General features: G+C 36.1%; 2 protein-coding genes across 2 annotated transcripts; one reads left to right on the forward strand and one right to left on the reverse strand.

Moving 5' to 3' along the window:
* Nucleotides 1-1,569: 1,569 nt before the first annotated feature.
* LOC103330886 (uncharacterized) lies at nt 1,570-2,260 on the forward strand. The gene is made up of 3 exons (XM_089050398.1): nt 1,570-1,857; nt 1,950-2,029; nt 2,167-2,260. The coding sequence occupies exons 1-3, from the start codon at nt 1,570-1,572 to the stop codon at nt 2,258-2,260; spliced, it is 462 nt and encodes a 153-aa protein (XP_088906524.1).
* Nucleotides 2,261-5,834: 3,574 nt separating this feature from the next.
* On the reverse strand, nt 5,835-8,847 carry LOC148917765 (agamous-like MADS-box protein AGL15). The gene is made up of 6 exons (XM_089050399.1): nt 8,813-8,847; nt 8,668-8,767; nt 8,493-8,534; nt 7,963-8,002; nt 7,676-7,850; nt 5,835-6,365 (listed from the first exon to the last, which is right to left on the reverse strand). Exons 1-6 carry the CDS (start codon nt 8,845-8,847, stop codon nt 6,281-6,283), a joined length of 477 nt encoding a protein of 158 aa, XP_088906525.1. The 3' UTR covers nt 5,835-6,280.
* Between the last annotated feature and the right edge of the window lie 5,855 nt (nt 8,848-14,702).

Genomic DNA, 14,702 nt, shown 5'->3' on the forward strand with positions numbered 1-14,702 from the left:
CAACCTTCCTTCTTTTCCTTTTCTTCTTGGATTTTGACCTACCTCGCTGCTGCTTTGTCTTCCTTCGCCTTTTCCCGCCCCCTCTCCTTGCCTTTGGCATAAAGGCCTTGAGAGCTTTCAGTTATATCATCTAGTTTAGCATATGACTGCTTGAATCACGTCTTCAAGCTTCAGGACTCTTTTCCAAACATTAGAGTTGTTCGAAAGTGCTTGAAAGACGAAGGTAGAGACCTCAGCAAGATGATAGCCATATCATCATCTTTGTAAGTTTCTTCGACCTTTGAAGATTAGTTATGCAATTTTGAAACCTGCATACGTGATCTTCAATATCACCTCCTTCTTCCAGTAAGTCCGAATAGTTCATCCTTTAGAAAAAGTTTATTGGACACGGTTTTGCCCATATAAACATTCTCCAACTTTTCCCATGCTTCTTGGGCAGTCATCTTTCTGTGATGTGTGACCGAACTAATCTTGTGAGATGGATCTCGATGGAACTCTTGGCCTTCTTGAGAACCTTGGTCCATGTTGCGTCTGTCATGCCTGTCGGCTTCTCACCGCTGAGTGCATCATCCAAATCTTGCTGTATCAAGACGTTCTTCATCATCCTTTGCCAATCCGTGAAGTCATCCTTGCCGTCAAAGGGCTTTAACGCAGGTCCTAGATCAACATTCATCTTCCCTTTAGACATCGTAGAACCCCTTAACCTAGGCTCCTGATACCACTTGTTAAATAACCCGCCTTCTAGATCTTGTTCTTTGATGTAACCAACGGCAATAGACTAAATTAGCAAATATTAAAACACTTAGAAACACACAAGAATTATACTAGTTCGGCAGAACTTTTGTCTATGTCCAGTTGTGATTTCTCTAGGTAGAGAAATTACCGCTCCTTTGATTAATAATAGAGATTACAGAACTTTTGCAACCCTAGAACTAATCTCAAAACTCTTGGCTGTCTCTGGCTGTTTTTCCTCTCCTTAAAATAAGCCTTGCCACACCCTATTTATAGATATAGAGTTGGCTTACATGTCCCAAGGCTGATTGGATTCCTATTCCTAAGTGGATTAGGAAATTACACTTATCCAAATCCTAATAGACTTCTAGAAATCCAAACCTGAATTGAATAAGGAAAACTGAAATTCTTTCCTAATCCCTCTAGGACAAGAATTGGTATACCTCTAATTTTCCTAAAACAATCCTAAACCAACTAGGACATATTTGACGAGCCAAAATCCTAACATTTAAAAGCTTGGCTTTATGGTATAAGTTGTACAATGACCTTTCATCTACGCTGGTATGTATAGAAAAGACTAAGTTCATTTATTTATTATCAACAAAATGGACAATTTTACCCGGTATTTAATTTTCAGCTATTTGTTTCCTCCAGGAACAACGTGCTGTACTTGAGAATGAAATGTTGCAGACAGGTAAACAACATTCTTCTTGCTAATGAAAATTTGATCAGTTTTAGTGTTTAGGGTTGCTCAGAAATTGGGTTTGGGTTTATGGGTTTTATGAACTGGTAATAACTCACACCCACTCTCACTCACTCACAGGCAATCGCTCACGTATGGAGGTGAAGAAGAAGAAGGAGAGTAAAAAAGGGTTCAAGACGATTAGTATGACTAAGAAGTTTAGTTGCAGAGCGAAAGATTTGTTTGAGATTTTGATGGATGAGAATAGATGGAAGGTTTTTAGTAAGAGCAATGCCAAGATAACCAAGGAGGTTGGTGGGCAGATTAGAATTTTCGATGGGTCGGTGACGGGTACCAATTTGGAGTTGCAAAATAGGAGTTTGATTGTGCAGAAATTGGGATTTGGGAGTTGGCCTGATGGCATTGATTCAACGATATGTCAAGTGTTTTTCTTTCTAGTTGGAATGAATTCTTGGTTGGTTTTAAATGGTTTTGTGATTTGTGGGTTGAGTGTGTTTTGTTTGAATTTTTCCAGGCGAGGCTTACATTTGAAGAGCCTGAACCCGGGCTCACTGTTGTCAAGCTAACACATTCGGATATTCCTGAAGAAGACAGGTTGGTTTTGATTTGAACTTTTAATTAATGGGTTATTTTCAGTTTTAGTTTGATTGATTGGGAGTATGTGAGTTATATTGTTTTCTTTTCTTCTATGAAATGTTGATTGCTTTGTTTTGGTGCCTTTGGTAATGCAGATATGGGAATGCGACTGTGGTGGAGAATACGGAGAGAGGATGGCGAGATCTTATTTTCCAGAGGATACGGGCAGTTTTTGGTTTTGGAATTTGAGATACTTGAGTAGGGTTTCTCTTGAAAGTGTAGAATTTAATGATTTTGGAATTATGATTCAAATCTAATGTTTCCTATCAAAACAATTTGCTGAGTCTAATGTTACAATGTTTCGCAATGGCATTGATAAATTGCTTGTCTTTAAAATGTGTCGTCAGTTCTCTCTCTATTTCAATAACTGAAAATCATTGTGGAATTTGGTGAGAAAGAGTTGTATCTGCTTGTCTCATTGGGTTGATTTATCGCACTTTTACCATTTTTGTTTCTTTGTCTTAACTGTATTTACTTTTCATCACTGCTAGGAAAAAAAAAAAAAAAGGTTTGTTTCTTACTGCCCTGCAGAAGAGTTGTGTTTTTCACATATGTACTGCATTGGAGTTTCTTCTGTCACATCTAAATAGGTGCTACTGCATTGGAGTATGTTATTTACTTGTTTCATTGTTAACAAATGAACATATGTATAATTGTTTATCTTCTTGTTACTTCTCAACTGTTGATTCACAATTAACAATGGGGAAAGAGTATTAGAGGGATGAATGCATTATGTTGCTAGCAAGTACTGAAATTTGGTGTGGGTGTTGAATCCAAATAATTCCTAAATACCTTGGGAGATCAGTTTTAGAACATTAGATTAGAAACATCAAGGCCTTTTAGTGGTAGTGATTGATTAGAAGTTATGTTTCAGGTTGCCAGTTTGTCAGGGTTCTAGGATCTTGATGAGTAAGAGAAAACTTAGGTTTTGATGTATGTTTTTTATAGAGGGGGTTTAGGGTTGTATGATGCTATCCGATGCCCTGGGTTATCATCTTGTCTTGGTTATTGTCTTTGTAAACGAGTACGTTGTCTGTCATGTTGTGGACTGCTAGAACTTCCCACCTGAGGACTTTGTTGTACGATTGTAGCTGTAGTTGAGTTACCGGGCTTTGTTGTATGCTTGTAGCTGTAGTTGTGTTCCTCGATCCTATGGATCTTGCATCTGCCGCCATTATCGTGGATTCGGATGAAGGTTTTAGGCTTGTTTGTAAAACAGTGCTGGTTATGTATGGTAAAAAGTGTTATGAATGTAGGTGAAGATTCAATTGATGAAATTAGGGTTACAAACTTATAAGTTGAGCTTGTGCTTGGTGGCATTTGTAGCCAAACCATGAGATAGATGTTAATTTGCATTTGATGTTTGGTAGTATACAATAGAGGTCTGGTTTGAATTACATTCAGCGGTTGCTTTGTGCAAATTTTTGCATCATTTCTCGCACTTCATCAAGTACAAGCCATGCTTTATCTACACAAAAAAACAATGAAAGAGAACTTGTGCAATGCTTCCCTATACAATCAGAAAACTTGTCTTCCACAATGGAAAATCTTATCTGAATTGTTGCCAATAAACCATATAAAAAAATCTATAGCGTGAGGGTAAAATTCAGATATATAGGGATATTTCCACTCTTTCACAAGGTAACCCTGTTGTGTACTACAATATCAAAATTAGTTGCAATTGATCACAGCCGTGAAAAAGGTCATATTTTCCAATTTAATGTTGTCAAATTTATGACAAGGACACCGATCTTGCACCATCTTACAATTGCAGAGAGTAATTTTACTTTTTTCATAACAAAATATAATTGATACAAGCGCGCGTGTAGAACTTGCCTAAAATATAACCGATAAAAGCCCATGTGTAGAACTTGTTTCTACAAAACTACTTGAAAAGAAAAAAGGTGTCCAAGAATCTTCAACCATCCCTAAATATTTTATCCAACTTTGGCCCTTCTCTTTTCAAGCATGCCAAAAATCATCTTGGTTTTGTAATATGTGGTTTGTGCCCAATTAATTTACCATGGATCTTGCATTTTTGTACCCAATATTTGATAGATGCCTTCTTTTGAACGACGATTCATTGAGGGAGAGAATTACTTTCCTTTTGAATATGAATCGATGTATTTGAAAGGTCAACATCAATTCATGGTAATATAAGGATGCATAACAATTGTCGTGTCCGTGATATTTGAATTCATGATTACTTTCAATGAAGTAGAGACTGTTATTAGACCAAAATGCCATTGACATACGATATAATAGCAATATTAGGCCAATATACGTGCACTACAGAGGCAATATTAGAGCAATATAAGGACAATACGATAGCAATAGTATTACAATATATATCCAATAGGGTGGCAATATGCATACACTATCTATGCAATACAAAGGCAATATTAAGGCAATATAAATGCAATAGAACATCAATATTAAGTGAATCTACATACAATACACACACATCCATTACAGACTACATTTTATACGTGCAAAAGAAATCACCACTGAACCTTAACAATACTATCCCTTGAAGGGAAAACGAAGGCAACAAAGATCCATGTACTCGGGTGAGATGAACTGAAGCATCACTCACCCTTACTACAGGTCCATCAAAAGATCCATGTCTTTGTCCTTTCTCCTCGCTGCATGCACGAGGCTATGATGAGCCATTCCCTCAGCACCCATATTCAGCACCTCCTAGACACCAGCTACATCAATTTCACTCCAGTTGTAGTATGGTGAGATGACTGAAGGATAATCTCGGAATATTTCGAAGCCGTTGTTGAAACATTCAACCATTTCATGGTTATATTCTTCAGATTTTGTGCAACTCCAACTATCATTTCAAAGGTCAACATCAATTCATGCTAATATAAGAATGGATAACAATTGTCGTGTCCATGAGATTTGAATTTAGGATTACTTTCAATGAAGTGGATACTCTGTTATTAGTCCAAATGGCCATTGACATACGATATAATAGCAATATTAGGTCAATATATGTACACTATAGAGGCAATATTAGAGCAACATAACCACAATACAATAGCAATAGTATTACAATATCACCTATAAAAATATAATTATTGTCCACTTATTGCTGATTTTTGACATGTTCAGAAATTTTGTTCTCTCTTAGCTCACTTAGCTCTCTCTCTGGCACATCTCTCTTTCTCTTTGGTATCTGTCTATTGCAGCTCTCTGTCTCTCTCTCTCTCTCTAGTGCAACTCTCTGCTCTCTCTTTGCTCTCTTTCAGAGTACAGCTCTTTCTCTCTCTGTCTCTCTCTCTAGCTTCGTTCTGTCTCTTTCTCCCCCTATTCACTCTCTTTTGGCATGCTTGAAAAGAGAAGGGCCAAATACAACAGAAAAGAAAATCCATTCAAGCTTATTGGGGAAAAAAACCACGGAGAAATACATGAAATGAAAAACAACTCGGCAGTTACTGTGAGATTGTGTACATAAAACTTGGAACAACCAAACCAATTAAAGCTAAGCCATCTCATACGTACACCTACATAAAATAACAGTGTATGGTCATCTTCTTTAGAATATTGCAATCAACACTTGGTTGAGACCGACCTACAAAAACAACTAGGTTAAGTACAGAGATAGTGTTTATGAATGGCAGTTCCAGAATTAAGACCTATATTAATTTGTAATCGCCACCGAGTCAGTTCATAGTGCCAAATGCAGCTATCTGGCACACAGATATGACAAGCCAAAAGAAAAAGAGCAAAGTAAAAAAGTAAAAAAGAGGCATGACATAAATGGGAACCTCAGCAAAAAGCATCAGATATGCATACAACCAGATTGGCTCCATTACAATGTTCAAGAATGCAAACTCATGGTGTAAAGGAATCCCTATTTGACCTCTTTCCCTTCCCCCAATCTCATGGTGTAAATATCCAAAACAAATTACATTTTTATCTTCATTTTTATTTTATTTTATAATTTTATGGCCTCAAAGAAAATTACAAAGGAAACAAGTATAACTAACTAGAGCAGCTTCCTCTCCATAAGCCAAACCTCCCAAGAAAGGAACTTCTATGTCTCCACATTGATGATTTTCAGGTCACCTACGGATTCTACCTTCTCTTTTACAAGTTACTGACCTTTCGATGAAAGCTAATAAGCTACACTCTCAATTGTATGAAATTCATCTATAGCATCTATTGATTTTATGGCAAAGAGAACCTCAGAAACAATTATAGGGCTAATTGGCTCCCTGAGTCATTGGAATGAGCTTCTCTTTCTGGAGCCTTCCTCTGGCCATAAACATCACTTGGCAGCCTGGCAAAAAGACAGTAGATGTACAACCAACAGAATAAGATAAGTGGCGGAGCTAGGATTCTTAGCATGGAGGGGCCAAAATTTCAAAATCACTTCCACATAGATTTTTCATCTTCAACTGGGAGGGCCATCACTAATCTAATTACAGTAATTGTATTGCTATAACATATATTTTATAATATATTACAATAGATTAAAAATTAAATGGGGGGCCCAGGCCATATGGTATGTTCCTGGCTATGGCTCCGCCACTTAGATAACGATGTTAATTTTCACTTGAGAAACTTGTTTTGCGTCAACTGTAAAACAAGAAATCATAGAAGCAAATAAATTTAATACAAATTTATAAATAAACCCAATCCTAGACATGTATTTATAAAAAAACCCAAGCACTATTTAAACATAGAAACACATCCAAAATCAACCCCAAAGTCAACTTTTTGGGTGTGTTTATAAATGAGTTTTGAGTGTATGTAATGATGGGTTTTGGGTGTGTTTATATGTTTAAATAGTGCTTGGGTTTTTTTATAATTTCAACTCCCATTTTGGGTGTTTTAGTGAAACTCCCTAAATTTAAAGTTTTTAACAGGCTGGGGTATATTTTGGCCGGCCCATCCTAACCACAATCCATCCCCAAAATTTAATTGAGGCCTTTTAGTCTAGATTGTATAGTTGGGCATATTTATTTACTTATATTTTTTATTTATATAAAACCTCGACAATACGAAGAAATTTGTTGAAATAGATAAAGGATACATGAAGAAAGAGGAACAAAAAGGACAAAACCCCTCTAAGAGAAGCTAAATAAGATCATAGCAAAATAAAAGGCTACAAAATCAAGTTAACCTATAGCTAGGGAGCCCTGTAAGGTCCTCGTGAAAAGGCAGAGTTGCAAAAGAAGGAACAGAATCCCTCCTGTGGAGCGATTAGTTCCCCCCTGTAATCAGCCAAACAATATGACTGTTTATCATAGATGAGTTCTACTCTTTGAAAGAATATACTATAGTTTGACCATATTGAAATTAACATTTGCGTTGTTTACATTAGTTTTCTAGTAGTAATCAATTTTACTGCAGTATGGATAAGTACTATATACTTATTTCACCAGTAATAAACTTTTAACACTTTACTTTGCTTCCCTCTACCTCTCCCTAAAATTTTCCATGCTCTGCCACCGCTGAGCAATGGGCTAGGCAACTCGGAAAATTATCTAAATCTATTAAGTAGCCTAGGATACACAAGAAACAATAAGCAACAACAGTTTTGCAGTTTATTTGAAGGTTATTTTGTTAATAAGGACAGAATAGTACCCTAAATGCAGGGTGATGTCAGAATCTCCATTCTCAAATGCAAAATTGCTGACCAAATCTGGGCTTGTGACACCATGGTTTACAAGGGATTTCTCTTTTTCCACCGGATAATATTCCAGATAGGATGGGACTGCATGGTCAGTTTGTGGAAATAAACATCGAAGCTCCTCAACCTACAATATAAGTACAGGCCATAATGTATACATTACATAATATACAAATCACTCACAGGGAAGTAAATGTCAGAAACTGATCAAATTTTCATTAGCAAGAAGAATGTTGTTTACCTGTCTGCAACGTTTCATTCTCAAGTATAGCACGCTGTTCCTAGAGGAAACAAATAGCTGAAAATTAAATACCGGTAAAATTGTCTGTTTTGTTGATAATAAATAAATAAACTTAGTCTTTTCTATACATACCAGTGTAGATGCAAGGTCATTGTGCAACTTATACCATAAAGCCAAGCTTTTAAAAACCAGAACATAAGAATATAAGGAAAAACTTTACATTATAGATTAGTCACTTTCTTCCTTTTCCTGTCACTTTTCATTGTCATATCCCTTCCTCTTTTTATTTTTTCTTTTCTTTTGCTCTAAATCATTGTGATTATCCATACTTCAAAGTAAAAGTAGCTTAATCGAAACAAAATAGTATCTTTAGTAAACTTCAAGAAAAACTGCAGCTTTCATATGTTTGGAGAAATGAATTTTCTTCTTTAGTTCTATAGAAAGTGATACTTCAGCATAAACTATGTAGTGCTACTACTACAGCTTTAACTTCAAAAAAGACTAAAAAATTGGGTTGTGCTTCCACGTACCTGTACTCTTGATTGCTCTAGTTGCTCCACTAGTAATTGCTCCTGAAATAATAGAATATATATTCAGGCCTTTCAGATTGCAGGAATTAGTACATGTTACAATCTGCAACATAATCTGACATCTCTACTGAATAACTGAAAGGAAAAAAAATGAAAAAGGAAAATATAATAGAACCTTCCTCTCCTTCACTGACAAGAATCCTTCATTTAATTGCTGTTCTAGTTGCTGCAATTCTTTCAAGCTCAAACCAGTCAAGTCCTTACCCAATAGCCTTCTACACAATCAGAAAAAATATTATTATTATGTGTAAGGATCTCACAGTATTCCAAAAATGTAAGAATTGAGTAAATCCATATTGATAATGTCAGAAGTTTTTGCTCAAGCCTCATCAAACTATAAGTTTTTTAATTTGAATTTATGAATTAAGAACTAAAAGCTCATAATATGCAGAAAATGACATACATTCTCTAGAATCGACTTTGAGATCTCTTTCTGCTCCAGCAATTTATCGTCCAAATTCTGCACTCTCTGTGTCATGTGTTTCTTTGTGTTCTGTACAGCATAAGAATGTTTAATACAGTCATTTCAATTGTTAAAATCTCATCAAACAATATAGGTAGTTTGGACTTACCCAGACAAAGGTGAACGAAGCCCAAACGTTTAGATACACCATGCAAGACAAAGCCAGAATTGCTGGAAACCATCTATTAGATACACCAAATATGCCAATGAAGCAATCACCTGCATAAATTAATAGAAATGTTTCAAAATGCAGATCCAATGCCAGCTATCAAAGTGAAGAAAGCAACTAAAGTAAATTACTAATGACCTACAAGCTGAACAGCCAGAAATATAAAAATAATGTCTCTAGTGACAAAGAATCGGAATTTCAAGGTTCGCCATTTTCTATCAGCAATAACATGAACTCTCAAATGGTAAGGAGCCTTGCAGGTTGTGCAATGAGCAAATGCAAACCCTTCCTGAAAAAATTAAAGCAAGATAGTCAGATACAGATGGGAAACCACTAACGAGCAGCAAAACCTGAACATGTATATATATGCTGTTAGTTTGTCTTAATCAGCTAAATCCTACACCTTATTCAAAGACCATTAAAAGCCGACTTCTGAGTTCTCCAAAGATAACCATACTGCAATACACTAAAAGTCTAAAACTTAGTCAATTAGTCGTGTAACAAGGAAAGAAAAACTAATTTGCTACCTGTTCCTACATCTGCGAGACACACTGTTTTAAATATCCTCTTAACACAACAAGAGATAAACGAATCATGACATTGCAACCCATCAATACGTCGATTCCTCTTCAGCCCAAACGTTCTATGACAAAATGAAGAGTTTTCCTTCTGTGAACAGTGCCTGTGAGCGAGTGAGAGTGGGTTTATTACCCAGTTCATAGAAACCCATAAACTCAAACCCAATTTCTGAGCAACCCCTAAACACTAAAACCCTAAACTAATTTCTTACAAATCCATACACCATAAACCAAATTCGCAAAAACCCCAAATTTCAAAGAAAAGGTTTATGAACAGTACCTCGTGGATGTCAACGATGGAGTCACGCTTGGATGAACAGCCACCGTTGAGGGAGAAAGATGATTGCGTCAAAGAGAGAGAGGTACACAAGGGAGAGAGAGGGGCCAAAGAGATAGAGCGAAGAGAGTTAGAGAGAGAAGTCAATTTTGAAAAACTGATATGGGTACAATAAGTGGACAATAATTTTATATTTGTAAGTAGTAGTTGTACAAAAATTAGAAAGGGGTGATATTTTTAGTTAAAATTATGAAATGGGTGGCATTTTAGGCTATTTCCCTTTTTTGGGTAACTGGTGATTTTGCCTTTGAACTTGTACTTCAGTTTTTATATACCCCTTATCTCTTTTTTTAAGAAAATTCAGGACTCGAACTAACTTTTTTCACCAATTTTCCCCCGGACGTCAAAATCTGCCACTTCCCAATCATCCTGCCGTCAAGTTGGAGGTTACTTTTTTCATTTCGCATCTCCACCAAAACACCAACTTGACGGTAGAATGGATGGGAAGTAAAATTTTGACGCTATGGTTTAAATTGGCGAAAAAAATTAGTTCGGGTTCTTAATTTTCAAATTTAAAAAGAAAAAGAAAAAAGGATATGGGATAAAACCAAACTTGGGTACAAGTTCAGGGGGACAAATCACCAGTTAAAACTTTTTTTTTAAAATAAGAATTTTGCTAGTTAATAACCTCAATTTTCATTCATTAGGCATCAAATTACCCACTGAACTTGTACACAATTATTAATTTACCCCAAGACCTTTTTTTTTTAGAAAACTAAGGTCTCAAACTAACTTTTATTCTTAATGTTCCCCTTACCGTCTAAATCATCAACATTTCATCCAATTTGCTGTTAAATCATTGAGAAAAAAATTAAAGATAGGAGAAAAAAATAAATAAAAAGACTCCCCATCGCTGTAGCAATCATGATCATGACCCCTGCAATTAGTTAGGTTAAAAAAGAAGGCAAAGCTGATGGATGGACCCTACCTCTTGCCTCTTGTTGTACGAAAGTACTAGTGAATTCTGTATTTCCTTATGTTCTCGAGATTGACATCAGCCATAGTGATGAGCTGTACTAGTGAATACTATCTTTCTGTGAATTTATCATGAGTGGTGATTTCCCCACTCCAGTTTTATCCACTTACACTCCATTTTATAACTAAAAAAGGAGTGTAAGTGGATAAAATTGGAGTAGGAAAATCATTACCCTTTATCATTTGTTAGGTTTTTTGTATTTCTTACCTCTTTCTCTTCCAAATACTTTTGCCATTGAATTCAAGTAGTCCTACTACAAAAACAAGCTTCACTGCGTCTTACATTCTTTTATGCACATTTATCATTTGTTAGGTTTCTTGCATTTCTTACCTCTTCCTCTCCAAAATACTTCTGCCATTGCATTCAAGTAGTCATACTACACAAACGAGCTTCACTGCTTCATTACTTGCCTTCTTTTATGCACATTTATCATTTGTTAGGTTTCTTGCATTTCTTACCTTTTCCTCTCCTAACTGCTTATTGAATTCAAGTAGTCCTACTACACAAATGAAATCCCATTAGCTTTATATAGCTTCACTTCTTCTTGCCTTCTTTTCATATATCATTTGTTAGGTTTCTTCTTCCTCTCCCAAAGACTTCTGCCCATTGAATTCCAAAATGGGCCGATTGAAAAAAGTACTCAAGTCAAGGCCTGAGATGATTGCCAAAGCTCTTCGAATCAGAAAAAAAAGTGAAGAAACATAAGAAGTCCAAAAGAACCCGAAGCAAGTTGAGAAACTCAAAAGTGACATCAAAACGATTGGAGAAGATTTCAAGGGCAAAGAGTTTTTTTTTCTGCATAGATAAAACTGCCTTAGAAGCTGCCGGATACGTCAAGGCCCAAACCAATTGGAAAGGCAAGGACATATCCTTTCATCCAAATAGCTCTAGAAGGTTCGAGGTGATAGAGGTGGCAAGAGAAGAAAACTTTAATCCCATCGAGGAATACAGATGGGCGATGATTACAGTATAAGACATAGCATTTCTGGTGATGGAAGTAGTGGTAGTGGATATGATGGAAGTGCTGTAAGGCGGGTGAAATCAAAGAGGTTTGACAACAATAGGGTCGTGTCTCTGAGTTCCAGGTTTTGATGCTTTTTTGTTTCTTTTTAATAACCAATTTTTATTATTATATATGTTCAAATCCAACAAGAAGAAAAAGGAAAAGCTCAACACATATATTTACTTAATGGTACTCGAGTTCAAAAGCAATGATCTTCTCTATTGCACAAATGCAAAGGCGGAAAAAATTGCCAAAATGGCCAAGAAGTATGCTGGAAACACCGGAGATAATGTAACTTATCATTCCTCTATTTGTTTTCTCTTTTCTTTTCATTGCTTTGGTTTGCTCGCAGACTTTTTTCACTTTGCCTTTTTCCATGTTATCTTTGTCGCTTTCTAATAAAGTATTTTGTAAACAAAAAAAAGTAACAACTTGCCTAGACTCATAAATATTATTAAGCCTAATGCAACTTATAGCGCCGAAGAGAAAGCTATCAAATTGCGGAAACAAATTGGCAAGGCAAGAAAGTCATACTTCTGCAATTGTAGTTATGTGATTAATCACTAGTAGTTATCCTTAAGCGTGAATTTATCATTTGTTAGGTTTCTTCTTCCTCTCCCAAAGACTTCTACCCATTGAATTCCAAAATGGGCCGATTGAAAAAAAGTACTCAAGTCAGTGCTTGAGATGATTGCCAAAGCTCTTCGAATCAGAAAAAAAGTGAAGAAACATGAGAAGTCCAAAAGAACCCGAAGCAAGTTGAGAAGCTCAAAAGTGACATCAAAACGATTGGAGAAGATTTCAAGGGCAAAGAGTCTTTTTTCTGCATAGATAAAACTGCCATAGAAGCTGTCGGATACGTCAAGGCCAAAACCAATTGGAAAGGCAAGGACATAACCTTTCATCCAAACAACTCTGGAAGGTTCGAGGTGATAGAGATGGCAAGAGAAGCAAACTTTAATCCCATCGTGGAATACATATGGGTTGATGATTACAGTGGAAGACAAAGCATTTCTGGTGATGGAAGTAGTGGTAGTGGATATGATGGAAGTGCTATAAGGCGGGTGAAATCAGAGAGGTTTGACAACAATAGTTTCATGTCTCTGAGTTTCGGGTTTTGATGCTTTTTTTTTTACTTTTCAATAACCAATTTTTATTATTATATATGTTCAAATCCAACAAGAAGAAAAAGGAAAGCTCAACACATATATTCACTGAATGGTACTCGATGAGCCTCTCTATTGCTCAAATGCAATGGCGGAAAAAATTGCCAAAGTGGTTAAGAAGTATACTGCAAACACCGGAGATAATGTAACCTCTCATTCATGTATTTGTTTTCTCTTTTCTTTTCATTGCTTTGCTTTGCTCGCTGACTTTTTTCACTTTGTCTTTTTCCATGTCATCTTTGTTGCTTTCTAATGAATCATTTTGTCCACAAGAAAAAGTAACAACTTGCCTAGATATTATTAAGCCTAATGCAACTTATAGCACCAAAGAGAGAGCTATCAAATTGCAGAAACGAAATGGCGAGGCAAGAAGGTCATACTTCTGCAATTGTAGTTATGTGATTAATCACTAATAGTCATCCTTAAGTGAATTTATCATTTGTTAGGTTTCTTCTTCCTCTCCCAAAGACTTCTGCCCATTGAATTCCAAAATGGGCCGATTGAAAAAAAGTATTCAAGTGCTTGAGATGATTGCCAAAGCTCTTCGAATCAGAAAAAAAGTAAAGAAACATGAGAAGTCCAAAAGAACCAAAGCAAGTTGAGAAGCTCAAAAGTGACATCAAAATGATGAGAGAAGATTTCAAGGGCAAAGATTCTTTTTTTTGCATAGATAAAACTGTCGTAGAAGCTGCTGGATACGTCAAGGCCCAAACCAATTGGAAAGGCAAGGACATAACCTTTCATCCAAACAGCTCTGGAAGGTTCAATGTGATAGAGATGGCAAGAGAAGCAAACTTTAATCCCATCGAGGAATACAGATGGGCCGATGATTACAGTGGAAGACATAGCATTTATGGTGATGGAAGTAGTGGTAGTGGATATGATGGAAGTGCTGTAAGGGGGGTGAAATCATAGAGGTTTGACAGAAATCAGAGAGGTTTGACAACAATAGGTTCATGTCTCTGAGTTCCGGGTTTTGATGCTTTTTTTTTTCTTTTTAGTAACCAATTTTTATTACTATATATGTTCAAATCCAACAAGAAGAAAAAGGAAAAGCTCGACACATATATTTACTTAATGGTACTCGAGTTCAAAAGTAATGATCCTCTCTATTGCACAAATGCAAAGGCAGAAAAAATTGCCAAAATGATCAAGAAGTACGCTGGAAACACCGGAGATAATGTAACCAATCATTCCTCTATTTGTTTTCTCTTTTCTTTTCATTGCTTTGCTTTGCTCGCTGACTTTTTTCACTTTGCCCTTTTCCATGTTATCTTTGTCGCTTTCTAATAAAGTATTTTGTCCAGAAAAAAAAGTAACAACCTGCCTAGACTCATAAATATTATTAAGCCTAATGCAACTTATAGCACCAGAGAGAGAGCTATCAAATTGCGGAGACAAATTGGCGAGGCAAGAAAGTCATACTTCTGCAATTGTAGTTATGTGATTAATCACTAA

The sequence above is a fragment of the Prunus mume genome, linkage group LG4 (genome assembly GCF_029339155.1).
Source record: "Prunus mume cultivar Tortuosa linkage group LG4, ASM2933915v1, whole genome shotgun sequence".
Lineage (NCBI taxonomy): Eukaryota > Viridiplantae > Streptophyta > Magnoliopsida > Rosales > Rosaceae > Prunus > Prunus mume.

Bases quoted from the DNA above. Each gene is read 5' to 3' on its own strand.
- LOC103330886 (XM_089050398.1), top strand. From the start codon at position 1,570: ATGGAGGTGAAGAAGAAGAAGGAGAGTAAAAAAGGGTTCAAGACGATT. The intron at 1,858-1,949 runs GTGTTTTTCTTT...GAATTTTTCCAG, and splicing joins TTGATTCAACGATATGTCAA to GCGAGGCTTACATTTGAAGA. The intron at 2,030-2,166 runs GTTGGTTTTGAT...TTGGTAATGCAG, and splicing joins GATATTCCTGAAGAAGACAG to ATATGGGAATGCGACTGTGG.
- LOC148917765 (XM_089050399.1), bottom strand. From the start codon at position 8,847: ATGGATTTACTCAATTCTTACATTTTTGGAATACT. The intron at 8,535-8,667 runs GTTCTATTATAT...CTATTATTTCAG, and splicing joins TGTCAGTGAAGGAGAGGAAG to GAGCAATTACTAGTGGAGCA. The intron at 7,851-7,962 runs GTAAACAACATT...TACTTATATTGT, and splicing joins GAATGAAACGTTGCAGACAG to AGGTTGAGGAGCTTCGATGT.